General features: G+C 39.8%; 1 protein-coding gene across 4 annotated transcripts in view; it reads right to left on the reverse strand.

Annotated features, from left to right (window-relative positions):
- Positions 1-21,971, reverse strand: part of LOC149300692 (engulfment and cell motility protein 1-like) — a 140,385-nt gene that overhangs the window by 87,917 nt on the left and 30,497 nt on the right. For all 4 annotated transcript variants that reach the window (XM_089484722.1, XM_089484720.1, XM_089484723.1 and 1 more), the window contains 2 exons: positions 9,702-9,806; positions 4,167-4,275 (listed from right to left, as the gene is read on the reverse strand). In XM_089484722.1, coding sequence (XP_089340848.1) covers positions 4,167-4,275; positions 9,702-9,806 — 214 coding nt within the window. The remainder of the gene's footprint in view (positions 1-4,166; positions 4,276-9,701; positions 9,807-21,971) is intronic.

Raw genomic sequence — 21,971 nt, forward strand, 5'->3', positions numbered from 1 at the left:
TACTGCACTAAGTTTCCTTGGCCAACCACTCCATCTACGTTCCTCAACACCGCCTGCTTCCTTGTGCCTTGCAATTTCTGCCTGAGAACCTTGCTGATGCAGTATAACTACATTGCGTCTTGTTGTGCTCAGTCTTTCCATGGAGTATGACTTTTGACATTAAACCTCACCTTGTGAGCAAGTTCCTCACCCAGTTTTATTCCAACTACACAGTTGTTTCTGTTTCAGTTAATGATTGTGTTTCAACCTACATATTAAATGAATGATCATAAGCACCTGGTTAGTATAACTTGTTTAATCATACATACAAAATCCCTGACTTTTGTGCAAGCGTGCCTAGAAGAATTGATGCTGTTTTGAAGTGTGGTCACGTCAAATTTTGATTTGATTTAAATTTTTGGTTCTGTTCACTCATTTTGCATTTTGTTAAATGATAAAAATATTAATATGTCTATTTTTTAAAGCACTCTTAAAGCCTCACCAAAAAAGAGAATGTAAATTACTTTGTGTGCATTATTAAAAAAATAAATAATAATACTCACCTTAGGGAGTAGCTGCAGCAGCTCCCCTCCTCCTCAAAGATCCAATGATTCTTGCCACTGTTTAAAGCAGCCAATAAGTTGTGGGAAACCACTAGGTTGCCAATAGCAACACTCTTCAGACATGCAGGGTCTCATTAGACCCCTCCAGCTTCATTCACCAAGCCAGCTGGAGCTAAATGGAAGAATATAACAAGGCAGGAGATGTGTACTGCTGAACCTTCAATGTATTTGCAAGGTTGGCACCGTGATAATTTAAAGGGATCTCTCATAAAACATCTCAAAATGGAAAAATAATCCCCCATAACAGGTAGAGATAACTCTCCTTCAAACATCAGGGGAGGCAAAAATTCTAAAACATGCATAGCATTATGATTCTGTGCAATGTCATTTCAGCATGTCTTCTGGCATATCTTAATTAGAAGCCCTTATACCGGTTTCTATAAATAGATACTAGAGCGTGGACAGAGATAAGGAACAGTAGTTTACCAATTCTTTTTGCAAAACTACAACGTGCTACAGCCTTATTTGAGGACCCCGGAGACTTCATTAAAAACTCCCATACTTACTCAGCAATTGAGCTCAAACATGTCAAGTAAGTGGAAATTATGAACCTTTAAATCACAAGTTAAAAGCACACCTTCCTAGTTTACATAGCGGCTTCCTGTCATTATCCTTGGAGGCTGTAGGAATTAATATTCCATCCTGCACCAGATGCAATTTGCATAATACTTCCTCAAATTCCTGATTAACATGCAAATTTCAGCATAAGATGATTAAAGCAGTTTTCTCTGTACTTCTGCAACATTTAACTTGCATTTTTAAATATGTAGTTATTTCATATTTCTAGCAAGTCTTCGTTAAAAACCCCTTTTCCCATCTGGAGTCTACAATAGATAGATAAACAAAAATTGCATAGCAAAGCCGATGGAAATTGGATTTTAACTTTGTAAACGCTAACCACAACTCTATAGTGGTCTTCATTCTAGAAAATACATTTTTACTATATAGACTGTAAAATAATAAATTCATATGTACCGTATTTCCCCATGTATAAGACACACCTTTTTTTGAAAAATTTGGGGTCTAAAAACTAGGTGAGTCTTATACAGTGGTTGTAGATTGCAGTTACTGCTTCCCAGTCCTTCCCTGCAGTCACACTGACAATCGCCCTCGCCCCTTTCTGACTCACTGCCGATTGGTCCCGCCCCTTTTCTTATGGCGTCCACATGGTTCAGAAACAGTAAGTAAAAAAAATAATATTTGGGCTGCTGAAAGTTAGGGGAGGTGGGGGTTAATTTAGGGGCAGTTATGGTTAATGAGGTCTTTAGGGTAAATTTAGGGGCAGTCATGGTTAATGGGGTCTTTAGGGTTAATTTAAGGGCAGTTATGGTTGATGGGGTCTTAATTTAGGGGAAGTTAATAGATGAATTTATGATAAATAAAACTTGAGTTCAATAACTAAATAAGCTGCGTCTTATAAATGGAAGCGTCTTATACATGGAGAAATACGGTACATCATGTAAAAAGCAAATTGCATAAAATATTTATACGCTAAATTAGTTTATTGGCACGTACTAATTCCATTGTTTAGACCTATATTCCACTGAATATGCTTGCTCAATTCAAAATGCCTCAGATGTTAGGGAGAAGTTTGCTTGATGAGCAGATGACAAAAAGATATCTTGTTTTAAGCTATAAGTATATCCTCAAAATGGCAACCAAATTAAAACATCATTAAAATAATAAAAAAAAACCAAAAACAGGCATTTTGGATAACTGGCAAAAGGGAAAACACAAACTAAACAGATTCTGTTTGCAAACAATCTCAATTATATGCTTAAATTCACAGTGCATTCTAAGGCAAGCTTAATTAGGAAGCGAAGACAAAACACAGCAATCTGTGATATTTTGTAGAAATGCTTCCATGGTCTTTGTGTTGCACTTATACTCATTGAGCTCAGAACACCCAACATAATTCCACAAAATGGTAAATATTTTCTGTATGTATAAAATGTTACAAAACAAAATTCTGTTCCACTTATCCAATGCCCTCTTAGTAAGTAAAACTCCCTAGTCTAGAGACCGGGGTAAGATTAGGGCTAGTGGTGCCTGGGTTCACATTTTGGATAATAGGAACTGCCACGCTGCTGCTGCCCTACAACTGCAGAGTTTTGTGGCCCGTCTAGGTCTCGGTTACCTGGGGCCAGGGTGCCATGTACCTGAAGCACCCTGCTTAATGTGACTAGAGAACACATCTATAATTTAGCTCATTTGGCTCCATCTGCAAATGAGGTCTTGAATGGACATCAGGCAGCAGAAGGTAAGGGTTGAAGCAGGGGAGTAGAAAGGGACAGCAAAGAGGATGACACTGGCAAGTACCATGGCTTAGAGCCGTAGGTCAAGGGGTGAGATATCATACATGCAATTATATGCTGCTACTGGCTTTGAAGCTCAGCTCTCATGCACTTCAGTGGGAGCACTGCGGTGCATGTAAAGGAAGCATACTTTCTGATTTCAATAAAGACAGAAGTCTCATTTTCTAACACCAATATCTTAAAATGCATGCAATGAAATGAACGCAGTAAAAATCAATGGTGTCTACACAAAATGGACATGAACAAAAAAAGAAAAAAAAATTGAGGACCAGACTGTCCCTTTAAGCTTAATAAATATTTTATTGTCCCAAATTTAAACTCTCAAGTGTTCCTTCTATAAAATTACTGATCAATACATCCTGACTATAAACAACATGTTATTTTTGCATGAAATACATCTGTGTACAAATATATCTAAATCGGGAATATAAAAATAACATAAGTAACAGTTTTACAGTTCACACAGTCCTTAAGCTGTACTAAGTATCACGCAACTAGTCACTAAACCAGACAAATTCCAGAACCTCAGATTCATAAGGAGTTTTAAAGTAGTGGATGCAAGTAGAGTGGACATTTTAGTTTCAATTTCTATTATTGTTGTTCCTAAAGAATGCATTATATAGTAACACAAATTTGTGAGGGCCTAGCCTCATGCTTTTACGTTCAGTTTCCATAATAAACTGCAACCAGGTTATTGTGTTGTTTTAGTTTTTTTCCCCCTCAAAGATTTCAGCTTGTTTTGCAATTGAATTGTTCACGTTATAGGTCACATTAAAGGTGGAAAAAGTTCTGACATGATTTATCTTTGTCTCATTCTTTAACATCACAAGAACCTGGCATTTAGGGGTGTGTAGACTTTTTATATCCACTGTATATATTAGAATCTGTGCTATATAGATTTGATATAACAAAAAAGTACTTGTACCAAGAAGGGATACATGAAAGAACATTCAAGCTGAAGTGGTACAGGTTAGTAAAGTGGTGGCTTTTAATAAGTTCTCCTGAATGTAAGAAAAGACCAAAGATCATATGTTTGAGGTTTTTACAGCAAGACTAGATGGACAGAATGGTTCTTATATGCTTTTAGATTATGTTTCTAGGTTTTAAAAGGAGAATGGTTTAAAAAAAAACAACCACTATACTAAACTTATATAAACATAAGACAAAAAGGGAATATGGGCAGAAATAAACGAGTCAAGCGGATAAGCATATATAAAACGTCAGAGAATAAATATTAATGTAAACTTACGCAGCTCTCCGACTTTGAGGATTTCACACAGCATCTTGGTAAGCTCTATACTACTTCGACCAAAAGGACACTCGTGTTTATCTTCTCGACTACTATTTTCCAAGACAATCTGGAATTAAAAACAGCTCATGAAGAACCATTTAGATACAATCACAACAATACTTCAAGTTCATTTACAGGGCAGTCATACCTATCCTTTAGATATCCAGGATAGGATCTGCCACCACTTATTTACTGTACACCTAAGGGACCGTTATTACTCAGATTTATTTTTCCAGGGATCAGTAAAGCAATGTTCACTTTTGGCTACATTGAAACTTGATGGAAGTTAACATATCCGTTGTTCAACCAAAGTGTGCACTGTAAATGTAGTATTCGGTACTGTCCCAACATGGGCAAGGCCTGCTTGTATGTTAATATATTTAACTATGTCATTTTCTAATCAGAATGCTAGAATTGCCCAGTTGAATTTATGTCAGCTTTGTCATTGTTAGGTTATGTTGTACCAGACACTGTGGGTTCACTTTCAATTAACAGAATTGGAATGTAATCACACAGCCAGGCATATCCAGCTATGGGGGCTGCACACTGCAGGACTGAAGCAACAGATCGGGTGAGTGTGTGGCGCTCCTAACCAGCCAGCAGCGGTGTGGCAAATGGCTGTCCCCGACTGGTACAATCCTGCAAGACTGGCTTAGAAGGCTTATCGCTGGCATGAAACCAGAGAAATCTTTATACTTAACTTTGCTGTGGCCTTGTTACATTGAAAAGTACATTGCCTTATTACTCCTGATTATCGATGGCTTCTTAATAGACTCTGTTTTAGATGGGGGAATCTAAGCCAAATAACTGACTGTTGTCGCTAAGTTCACCGAAGCCCAAAATGACTGTAAATTATTTGGACATAAAATCATTAGAATGATCCACTATGGCAAACTTATTCCTTTTGAAGTTAGATTCTTCTATCCCTCCCTCTTCTCATTACTTACAAGTAGACTTGTGCATTCGTCTTCGGGCGAACATGGAAACGAACACGAAGAGTGCCTTTTCGTATTCGTTCCGAAGACACGCCGAAGAGAAGATGGCGGCGGTAAAACGTAGGTGAAGACGAAGACACACACCACGAAGATCTTCGTGATTGTCTTCGTCTTCGTCTACCATTCTCCCCCCCCTTCTAACTTACCTTGTCTTCGCGGCTTCGCAGCAGTTCCCGGAAGTGGAAATCCGCAGGTTCGCCGTCACGGGTTACAGGGCAGTGCGAATGAGCTTATTGGTCGCCTACAGGGACCTTCTCTGGCATCAAGCAATTGGTTGATGCCAGAGGAAGACCCTGCAGGTGACCAATAGGCTCACTTGCACGGTCTTTGTAACCCCTGACAGCGAACCTATGGATTTCTGCGGAAATCCATAGGTTAAAGGGCCGTGCAAGCGACCAATAGGCTCACTTGCACGGCCCCTTAACCCTTTAAAAAACAAAGTTCACCCCTAACTAATTGAACAAGGAGGGAGACCAGTGGGATGTGCCGGGTAAGTTGCAGCATTGGGGTTTTAAAACCCCAATGCTGCAACTTACCCTGCCGATGCCACTGGTCTCCTTCCCTGTTCAATTAGTTAAATGTCCGTACGAGCGACTTTATTGTTCGCTCGTACGGACATTTAATTAATTAAACAGGGAGGGAGACCAGTGGGATGTGCCGGGTAAGTTGCAGCATTGGGGTTTTAAAACCCCAATGCTGCAACTTACCCTGCAGATGCCACTGGTCTCCCTCCCTGTTCAATTAGTTAAAGACCAGTGGCATCTGCAGGGCAAGTTGCAGCATTGGGGTTTTAAAACCTCAATGCTGCAACTTACCCTGCCGATGCCACTGGTCTCCCTCCCTGTTCAATTAGTTAAATGTCCGTACGAGCGACTTTATTGTTCGCTCGTACGTACATTTAATTAATTGAACAGGGAGGGAGACCAGTGGGATGTGCCGGGTAAGTTGCAGCATTGGGGTTTTAAAACCTCAATGCTGCAACTTACCCTGCCGATGCCATTGGTCTCCCTCCCTGTTCCATTAGTTACATGTCCATACGAGCGACTTTATTGTTCGCTCGTACGGACATTTAATTAATTGAACAAGGAGGGAGACCAGTGGGATGTGCCGGGTATGTTGCAGCATTGGAGTTTTAAAAGTCTGCACGAGCGACCAACAGAGTTGCTCGTACAGACTTTTAAAATCCCAATGCTGCAACTTACCCGGAAGATCCCACTGGTCTCCCTGTTCTATCAGTTAATAAATGATAGAACAGGGAGACCAGCGGGATCTGGCGGACAATTACGGCACCAGGAGTTTAACAGTCTGTACGAGCGACCCTATTGGTTGCCAGCAGGGGGCTCGTCTGCCATCAACCAATGGCAGACGAGCCCCCTGCTGACGACCAATAGAGTTGCTCATACGGACATTTAAACTCCTGGCGCCAGAGCGGCTTTAACCCCGTTTTAACCCCTTAACCGGGGAAAACGAAGAAAACCCGAACACGAAGAATGTCCGCGAATATTCGCCCGAAGAGAAGACAGGACCAGGCGAATATTCGCGGAATACGAAGGTTTTTTTTTTGCCGAAGACGAGCACGAAGACGAACACGCAGAGCCCCCTGGTGCCCAAGTCTACTTACAAGCATTGTATTGCTTTTGAACATTCACATAATGGTGACATATAACCTCTGGACCAATGGCAGCCACAAGAAAAAAAAATGTTCTTTAATAAACTCAAAATGTTGTAAAGACCACCGCACCACAAATGCTGGTGCCCTGTGAGCACTTGCATTTTGCATTAAGCCCACAGGAACTTATAAGAAACTACCTGCCAACAAACCCATGGGTATTGGGCCTACAGATTGGAGGGAACTGCTTTAGATAACAGCAACTATGTAGGGATGCATAATAGTATTGCTAACTCAATGTCCCAGAGCACTCCTTGACTCAATATAAGACCTTGGTCCAGCTGGCAATATACAGTCAAATAAGCAGATACAAAGTGGCTGATGTGTATAGGGAATGGGCTAGACTGCCTGGTCCCGAGAGGAGGGCAATTTTTCCGATATCTAGCAATTAGGAGGTGAACACCAAGGTATGAAAGTACATATTATATGAATGCCTCATATTAGAAAACATGTACAAAGATATTCATATTCAGTATAAAATCCAATAGAACATCCATTCGGAAACTAGATTTCATTTGTATATTCACTAGCTAACATACCGCTTTTGATATTAAAGCACTCTTATCCCTTTTAGGATATATATTGGATTGCTTAACTCCACATATTTATTGCTAACTGTTTTTTAAATGTATTTATAGCACTAACCTTTTTTTATTGCTTGTAGACAACATGAAGAAGAAGAGATAAGATTAAAAAAAATGTATAAATGTTGTTTTGAAAATGTTAAGTGAATCTGGCTGTATATATTGCTTGTAGAGAATATATATATATATATTTACGCTTTTTATCGCAGTAAAAATACACATTCTCTGGTGCAGTTTACAGGCTTGCTATTATTAGATTCAAAGAGATCTTTTGTATGTGGCATTCTTCAGTCATCTTCAGTCGGCTGAATGCAGCCTGCTTTTTATGGATGCTATTCAGCTATAAAAGCACCCTCTAGGATTTCTGTTCCTAAAGCTTCACTTAGACGGAAAGGGATCTGCGGGAGTTCAACGGCAGCTAGAGGGGAAAAATTATGAAACATTTCTCTATATTCAATGAGCAAGTCCCATTAAGTAATCAAAGAACAATACTGCTTATTTCAGTCATACTGATGGCATGCTTAAAATAGACCTTTATGGGAAACCGAGTATGTTAAAGGTGCCGTTCCACCTACCCTTCTGAATTTAAGAAATGCAATTCCTAAAGCCGTTGAATGCAGTAAACCTTCCAGAAATAATTATTTGATGGCAAAAACATTGCCTAATTTATAATTTGTTGCCATGGTGCACAAAAATAGACATGGATACGGTGTTGCCTTAGAAAATGAGAAAGCTTTTTAAACATGTTTATGTTGTTTTTTGTTTCGTGTAATAAACCTTCAAAGGAAAGAATAAATGACATATCTGATAAACTGTATTTGTTTAACATACTACAGAGTACAATTAATGTTTTGTCAAAGTGGAACAGCACCTTTAATAAATGCTGACAGCTTCTTGGCATAGATATCGCATCCAGTCAGCATTTGTAGATCACACTATTCCTGAACATAAAATGCAGTTTTCCCTGAGGTCATCTTTCCAACGGTGAGATCAGAACTATCTGTAGAGGAGCTAATAATGCTGGATCAAATACATGAAGCTCTGCAAGCAGATCCTGATCATAGTGACCGTTAAATAAAATTCCAGCACTCCTGATTATTTTTATGCGTTCCAACAGATTAAGTCAAGATTAGGGACCCTTTGTTTTACAACTTTCACACTATAGAGTAAGAATAAATTTCATATACCGTATTTGCTCGATTATAAGACAAGTTCCCTAGTCTTATGTTCAAGGTCGTTTTATAATCCGACCTCAAATGGAGGTCTGACTATGAGACTAAGATCCTTCTCTCTGGCAGCCGGTGGACGTCTGTGCGATGCGCGCAGGAAACCTCTGCTGCTGCCGGCACTTCTGCCGGGGCTTCTCTGATGGAGCGCCGGCGTGAAATGACTTTCCGGTGCTCCACCATAGAAGCACAGGCGAAAGTACCGGCCAGCAACAGCTGAGGTTGTCTACGCGCAGTCATTTACTGGCTGCCAGGAGACCTGGATCCTCCTTTCCGGCAGTCGGTGGACGTCTGCACGATGCGCGCAAACAACCTCCGATGCTACCCGACACTTCCTCCGGGGCTGCTATGACAGAGCACTGGCGTGACGTGACCTTCTCTCTCTTCTGCAGAAGTGGCTTCATGTAAGGCAGGGCTAGCCATGTGAAAGGTGTTGGGCAAGCTAAATGCTGATCCCTCACCAAGAAAAAACAGTGAGACTCCAGTTCCCAGGTATGCTCATGGTCTTTCAACCAGTATTTCAGTAACAAACAGAGTAAAACAGGTTAATTCACTATTCTGAAGTCTTCCACAATTGTCTCCTCCCCTAATTTGAATTGAACGATCTGTAACTCCAAAAATGATTTCTAAAAAATAATATTATCATAGATTTTTTGTACAGCAAACAATATATATATACTGTATGTATATTACAAGTTTTGAACAAGGTAAAGATCCACCCAATGGCATATTTATCTTCAGTGATGCTCTAGGTCTAACCCAGGACAGCACCACAAGTCTCTCCCCCCCATAGTATTAATGGGTCAATTTGGGAGCTCAGTGACCTCCATTTTAATGGACAGGTTGAGCTGTGGGGCTACAAGGAGTCGAATCTCCCTATTGATTGGCTCTCTGTTATGTGGTAAGGGTCCGGCTGCTCCAGACCAAGGCCAGTATTTGTCACTGGCTGCACCACTAAAGATACTTTTAGATGTTAAAGTAAAATTGTACAACAACTTATAAACTCTAAGCATCCTTACCCTGATATAGGCATCCTGGTGATGCTTGGCAAAGTACAGCATGTTGTCAAGGGCCAGCATTCCTGGAGGAGTCTGGGTAAAATCCAGGGCAGGATTTACATTATTCTGCAAGAAGCAAAGACGAACAAAAGGGCAATTAATATAAGCATTCAACAATAGGCTTTACAAGTCCTATTATACAATATAAGTTTCTAATAACAAAAAGGTAAACACATGAGGACAGTACAAATTAAAAAGAAATCTTAAAATCACTAAATGTCAATCATAAATGTAATTTATCATAAATGTCAAACTTAATAATGTAATACCTTTGATACCTATACAATTTCTCATTTTGTGACCTATTAAAATTAATCTTCCATATAAATGACATGGCCCAATTTAAAGAATTTCCTTTATAAATTTCCCTTATATGTCTGTCAGCTTGTTTGTCTCCATATTGCTTTTGGGAACAATCCAGCTACCTTGACTTGACTAAAACACTCAAGCATTTTGAGTTTGCTATTCTCAAGAATCATCTGCTGATCCATACCACACAAAAAAGACCTCTAGTCAAGAATTGTTGATTTGTATAAAGCTGGAAAGGGTTCCAAAGTAATCTCAAAGATTCTTCATATTCATCCTTCTAGACAAATAGTTTGTAAATGGACACAATTTAGTACTGTGGCTATTCTCCCTAGAAGTGGGTGTCCAACCAAGATGACTACAAGGGCACAATGTAGAATGCTCAATGAGATAAAAAAAGAACCCTCGTGCAACAGCAAAAGATTTGAAGGAACCATTAGAAACTGGTTAACATCTCTGTTCATTAGTCTATCATATGCAAAACATTGAAGATGCATGGAGATCATGGCAGGAAACCATGGACCTGGAGAGCTTGTCATTATCGAGGGGACACTGAATTCTCAAATTTATCCAGGTATCAGAGGATAATGTCAGGATGGCTGTCAGCCGGCTGAAGCGCAGTAGAAGTTGGCTAAAGAAGCAGGACAATTACTTAGATGTAGATCAGATACATTTTATGAACAATGAATGAAAAAATAATCCAAATAATTGGCAAGGGTTCATTTACTTCTTCTTGCCACTGTATAACCCTTGATCTATTAATCTCTTGAGACCAGTAGAATGTTTTAACCATGAGCTTAATCTAATTTTCCAGCTCTGATCATGATAATATAAGCAAACAATTAAAATAAAATTAGGTGTATGTGTATATGTACAGTGTCTTGGCCATACATCATTACAGAGATTACTTTGGATTGCCATCACAACAGTTTTTTTTTTAAAGCCCTTTAAACTAACCAAAATAGTATCACGGAGGTTCAGTATTACTAATGATGGGTCAGCTTCAGTTCATTCTACTAAAGTTGATAAATGATTATTTCCAGCATACTGACAGAGGAGAGAGAAATATGCAAATGTATGTCTAGAGCATTTACGGTTGGGCTTTTAATGGATATTATTCGTGGATTGTTAGGTTTTAGCGCAAGCATAGTTTATACATGTATCCAAAGATCATACACATTTGCATTATGTATGAGGGCATTAAAAACTAAATAAGATGACACAAATTAATTTTGATGATGTGATTAATATCAATTAATGCTTTATAAGATTTCAGTTGTAAACAAAATACCATTTCTAATCCTATGTGTATTAAAAGTATCATGAATATATAATCTCTACCTATATTTAAAGCTAACAGAAAATCTGTTTTTCTGGGTATATTTCACTTTTACATTTATTAAATCTTTCATAAAACAAATAGAAAACAAATGTAAATTTATAGTAAGCCAAAATATATTATCGATCCCTTATCTGGGGTGCACTAGATAAAGCTGAAAGGACAGAGGCAATGCCGATTTCCTCGAATGTCACACCAGGAGGACAATCTTGTTGCTCTTAGGGTACGGTGACCAGGAGACTTCTAAAACCAGGGTTTGGAAAATGCATCACATATGGCAGAGGGGATTTTTAATACAACCCTGTAGTATATTATTTCAATAAGCTTTATGTGACAGAAGAGGCAGAACACTTTTTACCAAGAGTATATGCTTGGTGACAAACTACAGTTGAAGGACATCTCTTCCTTACTCTCCAACCCAGAAAGACATTTATGCATATTCATTGTTAACGGGAGTAGTTCCAGAAGATTGGAAATTTGCAAATGTTGTGCCCATTCCTAATAAAGGTAGTAGGGAAGAGCTGGGCACTATAGGCCTGTAAGTCTTACATCAGTAGTAGGTAAATTAATGGAAACGATTGTTGAACATCATATGGATTTGAAGATCAGAAACAACAGGGGTTTACTTAGAGATCATGCCAAACTAATCTTATTGATTGTTTTGATTGGTTGACTAAAGTAATTGATCAAGTTGGTGCAGTAGACATTGGGTATCTAGATTTCAGGAAGGCTTTTGACGCTGTCCCAGTTTGGATCCCAATATTGTTGAATGGATTAGGGAGTGACTGAGTGACAGAAAACAGAGGGTTGTAGTCAATGGCGTATATTCAGAGCAAGGTCTTGTTACCTCAGGGATTTGTTCTTGGACCCATTCTCTTTAATATTTTTATTACTGATATAGCAGAAGATCTTGATGGTAAGGTATGTCTTTTTGCTGACAAATATTTGCAACAGGGTTGATGTTCTTGGAGGGATAAGCCAAATGAAAAATGATTTAGGTCAATTAGAAAAATGATGAGAGCTGTGGCAACTGATGTTTAATGTGGATAAGTGCAAAGTAATGCACATAGGGCATAAAGGCAGAGTATAGAAAATGTTATTTAGTCCTAACCTCAACATTTGAGGAAAGGGATTTAGGGGTAATTCTTTCAGAGGATTTAAAGGTAGGTAGACAATGTAATAGAGAAGCTGGAAATGCTAGCAGAATACCGTATTTGCTCGATTATAAGACGAGGTTTTTTTCAGAGCAAATGCTCTGAAAAATATCCCTCGTCTTCTAATCGGGGTCGTCTTCTAATCAGACCTCAAATAGAGGTCTGATTATGAGACTAAGAACCAGATCCCCCGCACCGCTGCAGGGGACCTGGATCCTCCTGTCTCCCCCCCCACACACTTACCGGTGCTTCCTGCTGTATTGCCGGGGCAGCGGGTTGACGTCTACGCGATATGCGTAGACAACGTCCGCTGCAGCCGGAAGGAGGTGTGGCTAGCAGCGGGGGTTTGATTGCGTCGGTCACGCATACCTTCCCCGACTGTCAGAGATCAGAGTTCCCCGCACCGGTGCGGGGAACTCTGATCTCTGACAGCCGGGGAAGGTATGTGCGACCGACGCAGACAAACCCCCGCTGCCAACTCCACCTCCTTCCGGCTGCAGCGGAAGGAGCTGTCAACCCGCTGCCCCGGCAATACAGCAGGAAATTGGAAGTGTGTGTGTGTTTGTGTGTGTTAAATGGGGGCATAGGGCATTTCTGGAATGCCTTATACCCCTATATACCACTCTGGCACTTAGGGGGTTAAAAGGCATATTATGGGGCAGAGTGGCATATAGGGAGTTATAAGGCATTTCAGGAGGCAGAGTGGCGTTAAGGGGGCATTTAATAGAGCACTCTGCCTCCTGAAATGCCTTATACCTCCCTATATGCCACTCTGCCCCATAATATGCCTTTTAACCCCCTAAATGCCAGAGTGGCATATAGGGGTATAAGGCATTTCTGGAGGCAGAGTGCTCTATACAATGCCGTTTAACTCCCTTAATGCCACTCTGCCTCCTGGAATGCCTTATACCTCCCTATATGCCACTCTGCCCCATAATATGCATTTTAACCCCCTAAATGCCAGAATGGGATATAGAGGTATAAGGCATTTCTGGAGGCAGAGTGGCACATAGGGGGTCAAAAGGCATACCATGGGGCACAGTGACATATAGAGGGTTAAAAGGCATATCATGGGCCACAGTGCCATATTGGTGTGGCAAGCCTGGGGGCAGATGTGCGTTACTGGGGGACAGGTTGGAAAATACAAGGAAATAAAAACAAAAAAAATATTTTTCTCAATCATAGCTTTTATTTAAAAAAATAGTTTACATTAATTAACATTTACTGGTAAAACTTTTTTCCTTTCGGGTCGTCTTATATTCAGGCTTTTTCTTTTTTTCCTAAGTTAATATTCAGATTTTGGGGGGTCGTCTTATAATCGAGCAAATACGGTACTTGGTTGTATAGGGAGAGGTATTAGCAGTAGAAAGAGGGAAGTGCTCATGCCGTTGCACAGCGCACTAGTGAGACCTCAATTGAAGTATTGTTCACAATACAGGATTGTATCTATAGAGGGATAAAGATACTTTGTAGAGAGGCCAGAGAGGGGCTACTAAACTGGTTCATGGGTTGCAGGATAAAACTTACCAGATGTGAAGGGGATACGATAAAAAAAACCATCACGAGGTTTAAAAGTAATATCATAAAAGTTACTTTACTGAGAAGGTAGTGGATGCATGAAATAGTCTTCCAGCAGAGGTGGTAGATGTTGGTACATTGGAGAAATAGGGAAAAAGCTACCCTAGATAGAAGATAAGGCCAGGGACTTAGGAAAGTATTCAGAAATTGGGCAGACTGGAGGTCTGCCGACACACTCTATGTTTCTATGTTAGACTATATGACTAAAAGTATGTGACACCCATCCTAATTTTTGCATATAACTGTTTCAGTCACACCCATTGTATGAAATCACTTTGTGACACCAGTTTGGGGAACGTCTTTCCCTGTTCAAGCAGGACTGTACCCCAGTGCAAAGAGCATAGTTCATAAAGACATGGTTGGATGAGTTTGGTATGGAGGAACTCGAGTGGCCCGCACAGATCCCTGACCTCAACCCCATCGAACAGCTTTGGGGCGAACTGGAATGGAGATTGCGAGCCAGGGCTCTACATGATGAATGAATGCTCTACTTAATGAACGAGCAAACATTCCCACATCAACACTCTAAATCTTGTGGAAAGCCTTCCCAGAAGAGTGGAGGCTGTCATACGCACAGAGGGAGAGCAAGCTCCATATTAATGTCTATGCTTTTGGAATAGGATCTCCAACAAACTCATATAGGTGTGATGGTCAGGTGTCCACAGAGTGTTATATAGTGTATGATCGATCACCCCCAGCTACTGTTGTTGCTAGTGGAGTACTCTGGAAACTAGGGCTGCAACTAACGATTATTTTAATAATCGATTAGTTGGCCGATTATTTTTTCGATTAATCGGATAAAAAAATGTAATTTTTTTTCAATTTAAAATAATGTAATAAAAAACGTACAATTTCATCTCTTTATCACAATGGCCTCTCTATTCACCTTCTTATTTTACTGACATAATAATAAAAGCTACAAGAACCCAAACACAGTGTTTCTCAAACTAGGTTTTAATACAGTTATTAGTAAATATTAATTCATATGTTAACTATTTTTCATATTTAATAAAAACTATGAGAAAAAAGCCTTGTTTAAATTTTTTTTATTTACCAAACTGCCCCCGGTTATGCACATCTGACCCCTAGCTTGCCACTCTGCCCCCATATATGCCTTATACCTCTTATATGCCAGTGATATGCAACTGAGCCCCCTGATATACCTTTTACCCCAGATATGTTTTATGCCCCCTGATATGCCTAATACCCCCTATATGCCACTGAGCCCCCTGATATACCTTTTACCCCAGATATGTTTTATGCCCCCCTGATATGCCTAATATCGATATGCCTTATACCCCCTATATGCCCTGAAATTCATAATACCCCCCATACACCACTATAACTCACCCATACACCACTCTGGCTCCTCCCCCTCCCATACATCACTTTGGCTCCTCCCCCTCCCATACTCCACTCTGCCTCCTCCCCCCTCCCATACACCACTTTGCCCCCTCCCATACTCCACTCTGGCTCCTCCCCTCCCATACACCACTCTGCCTCCTCCCCCTCCCATACATCACTTTGCCTCCTCCCCCCTCCCATACTCCACTCTGCCTCCTCCCCCCTCCCATACTCCACTCTGCCTCCTGTCAGCCACGGAGGTTCACAAGACACCAGGGAGCCGGGTGGAGAGGCAGAGTGCCGTATGGGAGGGGGAGGAGCCAGAGTGGCGTATGGGAGGGTGGCTCCCATACACCCCTCTGACGCCTCCCCCCTCCCATACACCGCTCTGCCTCTCTACCCGGCTCTGTTACTGACAGGAACTTTCACTGCAGCTTCATAGAAGCCTCAGCGTAAGTGAAGGTGAGGCTGTCCGTGCGATGCAGACCCCCACCGGCTGACAGAGAGGATGATCCTCTGTCAGCCGGTGGGGGTCTAAACGATGCGCACAGCCAGCCTCCGTTACTGCCCTTCACTTACGCTGAGGCTTCTATGAAGTCAGTAACGGAGCCAGGTAGAGAGGCAGAGTGATGTATGGGAGGGGGGAGGAGTCATAGGGGTGTATGGGAGGGGGGAGAGAGACGGAAGTGAGAGACCGGCTGACAGTGAGGGGAATCCAGGTCCCCTGCAGCGTTGCAGGGGATCTGGATTCTAGTGTTATAATCCGATCTCTGATTAATCGATAATGAAAATCGTTGACAACGATTTTCATTATCGATTATTATCGATTTTATCGATTAGTTGTTTCAGTCCTACTGGAAACCCTATTCTAACAAATTTCAAAGCTTGGGGCAGACCTTCTTCAGCAGGTACTTCAACAATAAGTGGAATCATCTGTTGTGCCTTCAGAATAAGTGTATATATATTTCCTGTAAGCTCTTGAACAACGCAAAGCTGGGTCAGCCTCAGTTCAAACTAGTAAAGTTGATAAATTATTGATCCGTTAATACACAGTAGCATGCTCTCTCTGGCGTGTTGGCGACTGTGCAGTTATTGATTGGGCGGGCTGATTTAAAATAACAAGGCAGTATATTTAAATCATAGAGGTAGTGCTAAAGGGGAAGCCAAAAGGTTAAAAATATATATATTGAAAGGCTTCTTCAGCCTCATTAAAATACTTTAACAGTTTGAGTGCCAATTAGAACAACAAGCAATTCGAACATGTTTTATGTCAAATCCTCTTTTCCAAGCTCAGGGAACGCAATCTGTCTAGCAGGCTCTTTGTTCGTTTAGGGAGAGGGTGGTAAATAAGCGAAACAGCTTTCCAGTAGAAGTGGTTTATACAGTACCTTTATGAATGAGCAATCCTGTCTGTTTTACAATGAGAATGCCAGCTGGGTTGTGTGTTAAAGCTATTTTGTTCCATGAATCCCAGTCTTAATGTCGCTTAGTGCTCAGGTTCAGCTTTGCACGTCTCACCAGATATTTTTATAGGGAAAGCAGGAGGCCAAACCCCTGCAAACAGTGTGTATTGTGATTTATCACAATAAAACTTAAGTGCCGTAATATAGAGTGTAGTACATATAATGGAAAGCCCCTTAATGTTCTGTGCGTACAGATACATAGCACGTTAATCTTGCCGACTGTCAATGATTCAAAGTGGCTGGCATATACCTCTTTGTGCACTACTTTTAAAAATTGGAAAAAGGTGAAAAGAACATAATTTAACATAATTTCCCTGTGTTGATAAGTACTGAGAGAGTATACAAACAAGCAGTTTTTCAGTGAAGTTACATCATCCACATAAAAAAAAATAAAAAAAAAAATGGCTCGACTTAGGTCTTTTATCATGAGGACAAAAATAATGGTTTCGATTACATCTGTCCAAACAAAAGCTAGTAGACATGTGATCAGCATGGGCCCGTGACTACTTCAATTGAGGATTTATCATCCATCTGGATTAATCATCTGGCCTGGAAGACACAAACAGCAGCTGTCAAAATCCAGCAATAGTAAATCAGATTTGACTGTCATTCTTTCCTTGACTTAGCAACTCGAGGTCCCCAGAGTCCCTGAACAGCAGCTTTCTCCATTTTAATACGGCAAGCTCTGGTTTCCTACGCTCTACAATTTAATAATGATAAAATATGCCTACAGAACATTACGCTGGCCCCCGTTTCTTTTTTGCTGATGGAAAGAAAAATCTGATACAGGGCATTAGAATTTATAATGTATAATGTAATCCCATGAATAATGGGATCCCTCCCCCCATAACAAAAACTGTTCAGATGTTCACCCACCCATCCATGAGGGTGTACATCAGTATTACTAATGGAGTCCTTGGACACAGTTATAGCTACATTTGCCATATAGATACATTTGCCATGGACTTTTAAAAATGTGTGATCCAGCATAGATTTAAATGAAACCCTGCAATATACATTTTCCATAAGGGTCTCCAGATGAAGGGGCCTCCTGGTCAACCTTATCCTTTTTAGTTACGGGTTCCTTTCAGATATTTTTAAAGTTTTAAGGCCCTGATTTGCAAAGAACATATTACACTCAGAACTAAGTTTTAGAAAGTTTTTGCATGGGTAGTATAATGATCTTTGGGACATGTTTCTTGGCAGCTGCTAAGGTCATTTAAATTGTGCTGTGTGGACAATTAAATGGCTAGTGCTCAGTATCTGTTCCTGGTTACATCTTATGTGAATCTCTATACATCATGTAGCAGAGGTTTTATTACCTACTAGCTGCTTTTAAGCTTAGTACAAACACGTTTATCTGATCTTGATTAATGTTCTAAGCACAATGTACTGTTTATTCATCATAGCCAAAGTCACTTTGATCAGATATTATAAAACTATTCATTTCAAGGGGGGAAAAAAAAAAAAGACACCAGGATCAACTATGATCTTCCGAGGAAACCATAAATATTAGAAACTTATTTCTAAATGTTTCCAAGACATTCAAGAGGCATAACTTTGTTTCAAATAGTGTTATGTATCTGGAACATAGTATTTTTATTATTTGGGAATTCATTCTCTCTCATATAACATATCACCAAATCAGTTGTAATTGTAAATTAAGAAATAAAGAAAAAGAAGCATTACCAATGTCAAATAATACAATCAAACCAGCTACAAAATGATCACGACCCCATGACATATCATGGAAGAGTATAAGCTTGCGATTAGGGACCTCTTTACCTAATCTATTGGTTTTGTCTTAGTTTTGTATCGGTTTGCCTTTGAATACTATAAGAGGCGCCGGGTAAAATGGTTGGCACTGTACTAATTATACTAATAGGAGGGTCACCTCTAAATGCCTATCCCACGTATGTTTGTCTCCCCTTCCGTCCTTTCGTGTAGACGCGATCATGTGAACGCTCACCCAGGTAGGTCACGTTGCTATACATCGTTGCTATTTAGACTCAAAAAACTTTTATATAGGAGAATTGGCACTGACAAAAAAAATGAACAAAACTAAAAGCATCTTTATCCGTCTAAACTGTAAACTGGAAATCAAGGGTGTCGCTGCTCGTTTTAACAGGTCACAGAGCCCTAGGGTAACTCTGCAAACTGCAAACAATCCATCCAGCTACTCCAAATCACTCAGATTATATTTAAATGACATTTAATCAGCTTTGTTGTAAACACAAAGCACATTGGACAAGCTAGGGATTTCATGTAAGCTTAGCTTATATGAGATCATTATTTAATAGCCATTATTTGGCAATATAATTACACATTAAATTATTTCAGTTGGCTTGGATTAATTACTTGATTTGGAAATAAATTCGCATTTATGGAGTACATTAAAAGGCTTTGCTTGTTCACCAAGAAGCCTTAAGCAGACGTCTCAGACCAAGGACCCGCTACACTCACACCGTAGGGGCTTCCTACAGTACACCTCACACTACGTGTAGTGAATTGTAAATAATACAATTTGTGAAAGTAATAGACTTGTGTTAAAGAGAACACTGTTTTTAATCCCAACATTGCCACTGGTACTAAAATAATTACCTCTGCAAACCACATGTGTCATGTTAAAACAGTTCCCCGGAGGGGAAAATGCATTATTTATCATATAATGCGTCTGCCCAATAGCAAAATCAATACGTAGAAAGACTAGTTCAAGATCATGAGCATAAATAAACCTTAATTTACCAAAACATTGGTTACATGCATAAGATCAACGTGATAGAAACATTTTAACAGGTACCATTCATCCCATCTAGTCGCCTATTTTCCTGATGTAAGGACGTAGAACATGCATGTTTAAATTCCCTTACTGTAATAGCCTCTACCAAGTCTGTTTATCTACCAACCTCAGCAAAGTAAAACATACTTTAAGTGTAAGCCTCTGACCCTCTCAATTCAGACTATGACCTCTAGTTCTAACATTTCTCCTTCTTTAAAAATAAACTTTCATCCTGTACTTTGTTAAATCCCTTTAAGTATTTAAATGTTTCTATCGCATCTGCAATCTCTCATCTTTCCTCCAAACTATACATCCCTTAGTATTTCTTGGATCATTTTTATCCTACAAACCACTCACGGCTTTAGTAGCCCTTATCTGAATTCCCTCTAATGTTCAAATATCCTACTGGAAATGGGGTCTTCAGAACCGTAACCAACACTCTAGGCGAGCTCTGACCGGAGGAGATCTGTAAAGTGGCAGAACCACCGCCCTCTTCCACCTACCAATGCCTTTAGCATTATATTAACTAGGGCTGCAACTAACGATTATTTTAATAATCGATTAGTTGGCCGATTATTTTTTCGATTAATCGGATAAAAAAAAAAATATGCAAATTTTGTTTATTTAAAATAATTTAATGAACTGAATGTTAAGCGAACCACTCTGTGCGAACGGAGCCACTCGCACAGAGCGAACCGCTCTGTGCGAACGGAGCCACTCGCACAGAGCGATTCGCACAGACATGAAGAATACTTACCTCCGGAACGCGTCACATCCGTCACGCAGTGCAGAGCGTGTAGCGGAAGCAGGGAACGCTCGCGGAGGTAAGTAAAAGGAGCCAACAACGAATCGATCACTCGATAACGGAAATCGTCGACAACGATTTCCGTTATCGATTTTATCGATTCGTTGTTTCAGCCCTAATATTAACATTATTTACATTATATATTACCATCACAGAGACAGCCATTGTCAATGATAGACACAAATACAGTTGCGATTTGGAAATGCAGCATGATGAATGCAAATGTAAACATATGCAGATCCATTTTTATTATTAATGTTTTACTAGAATTAGCCATAGGTGTTCCAAATTTTTTTTGCTATGTTTGGTTTGGAATATGTGTGTGTGTGTGTAATACACATTATATAAATGTTAAGGCAGCAGAGTAGTGTACTAGTGTAGCTTGTTGATACACACACATATATATATATAGCATAGCATAGCATATCGCTAAGTTTTGGTTTATTAAATGTTCTCTGCTCTTATGTAAAAGCTTTTAGACAGATCTTCAAAGTGGTTAGAAGATATAAATAGGACTACTAAAACTTTCATTTAATTGAGAAATGCTAGCTGGCCTAATGTATGATAGTGCTGATTTTGATGGATAATTTTATCACAAGCCTCAGACTCGTATTAAATCACTATGCTTATTTGGCATGGTGCTACTATATTTTACTGGTTGGATCAAGCTTTGTATCTTTACATTTAAACATTTGAAATGGGCATTTACTGTTACGGTACTGCCTCCTAGTGGCAGATATCAACATGACATACACAGAAGTTTCATGAAGACAGATACTGTATCTACATATATATTCTATACATACAACTGTTTTTTTTAACAGCTGTAGATAAGGACCTGAAAAAAAAATTGCATTCAATTGTTTAAACCCTGCTGGTTGTACAAACCAGGACTAAAGAGACTGGTGCCAACTTTTCTATCCATCTGCCAAGTTCAGCGGAATACAGGATACGTGCAGCTGTCCTATGATATAGCACGCCGCCATATTTCGAGAACTGGTTTTGACTGTGACACCTCTAATTGAGCTAAGCATTGGGGAGCCACAGTTGGCCCTGAAAGAGTGTTCATGTCTCTATCGCGATTGGAATAAGCTAGAAACAGCATAAGCTCCTTTCCACAGTAAGAAAATTGTAAATTGATGTTATAAATATTTTTAATGCAATAAGTATGACTGCCAGGCAGGCTTATTTAGTTTTATGCCAATGCTTTATTTCTAAAACGCAACATTGTTAGTGTTACCAGCTAATCACTGTTATTCTTCTCTTTTATAATTTACTGGACAAATTAACCATACCTATCCTGTGCTCAGTAGGTGACGAAAAGAGTCCGTTTATGGAAGTTTATGGAAGTCAACTAAAAGCATGCTTTCTGCAATAACGCTTACCATGACAAAACAATAGAAGGGAGAATAGAAAAGTGAGGCTCTATATACTGTATATATGGGATTGATTTGTTGGTGGGC

This window comes from Sceloporus occidentalis, unplaced genomic scaffold, assembly GCF_023333645.1.
Source record: "Sceloporus occidentalis isolate IW3139 unplaced genomic scaffold, rSceOcc1.0.p SCAF_23, whole genome shotgun sequence".
NCBI classification, from domain to species: Eukaryota; Metazoa; Chordata; class Lepidosauria; order Squamata; family Phrynosomatidae; genus Sceloporus; species Sceloporus occidentalis.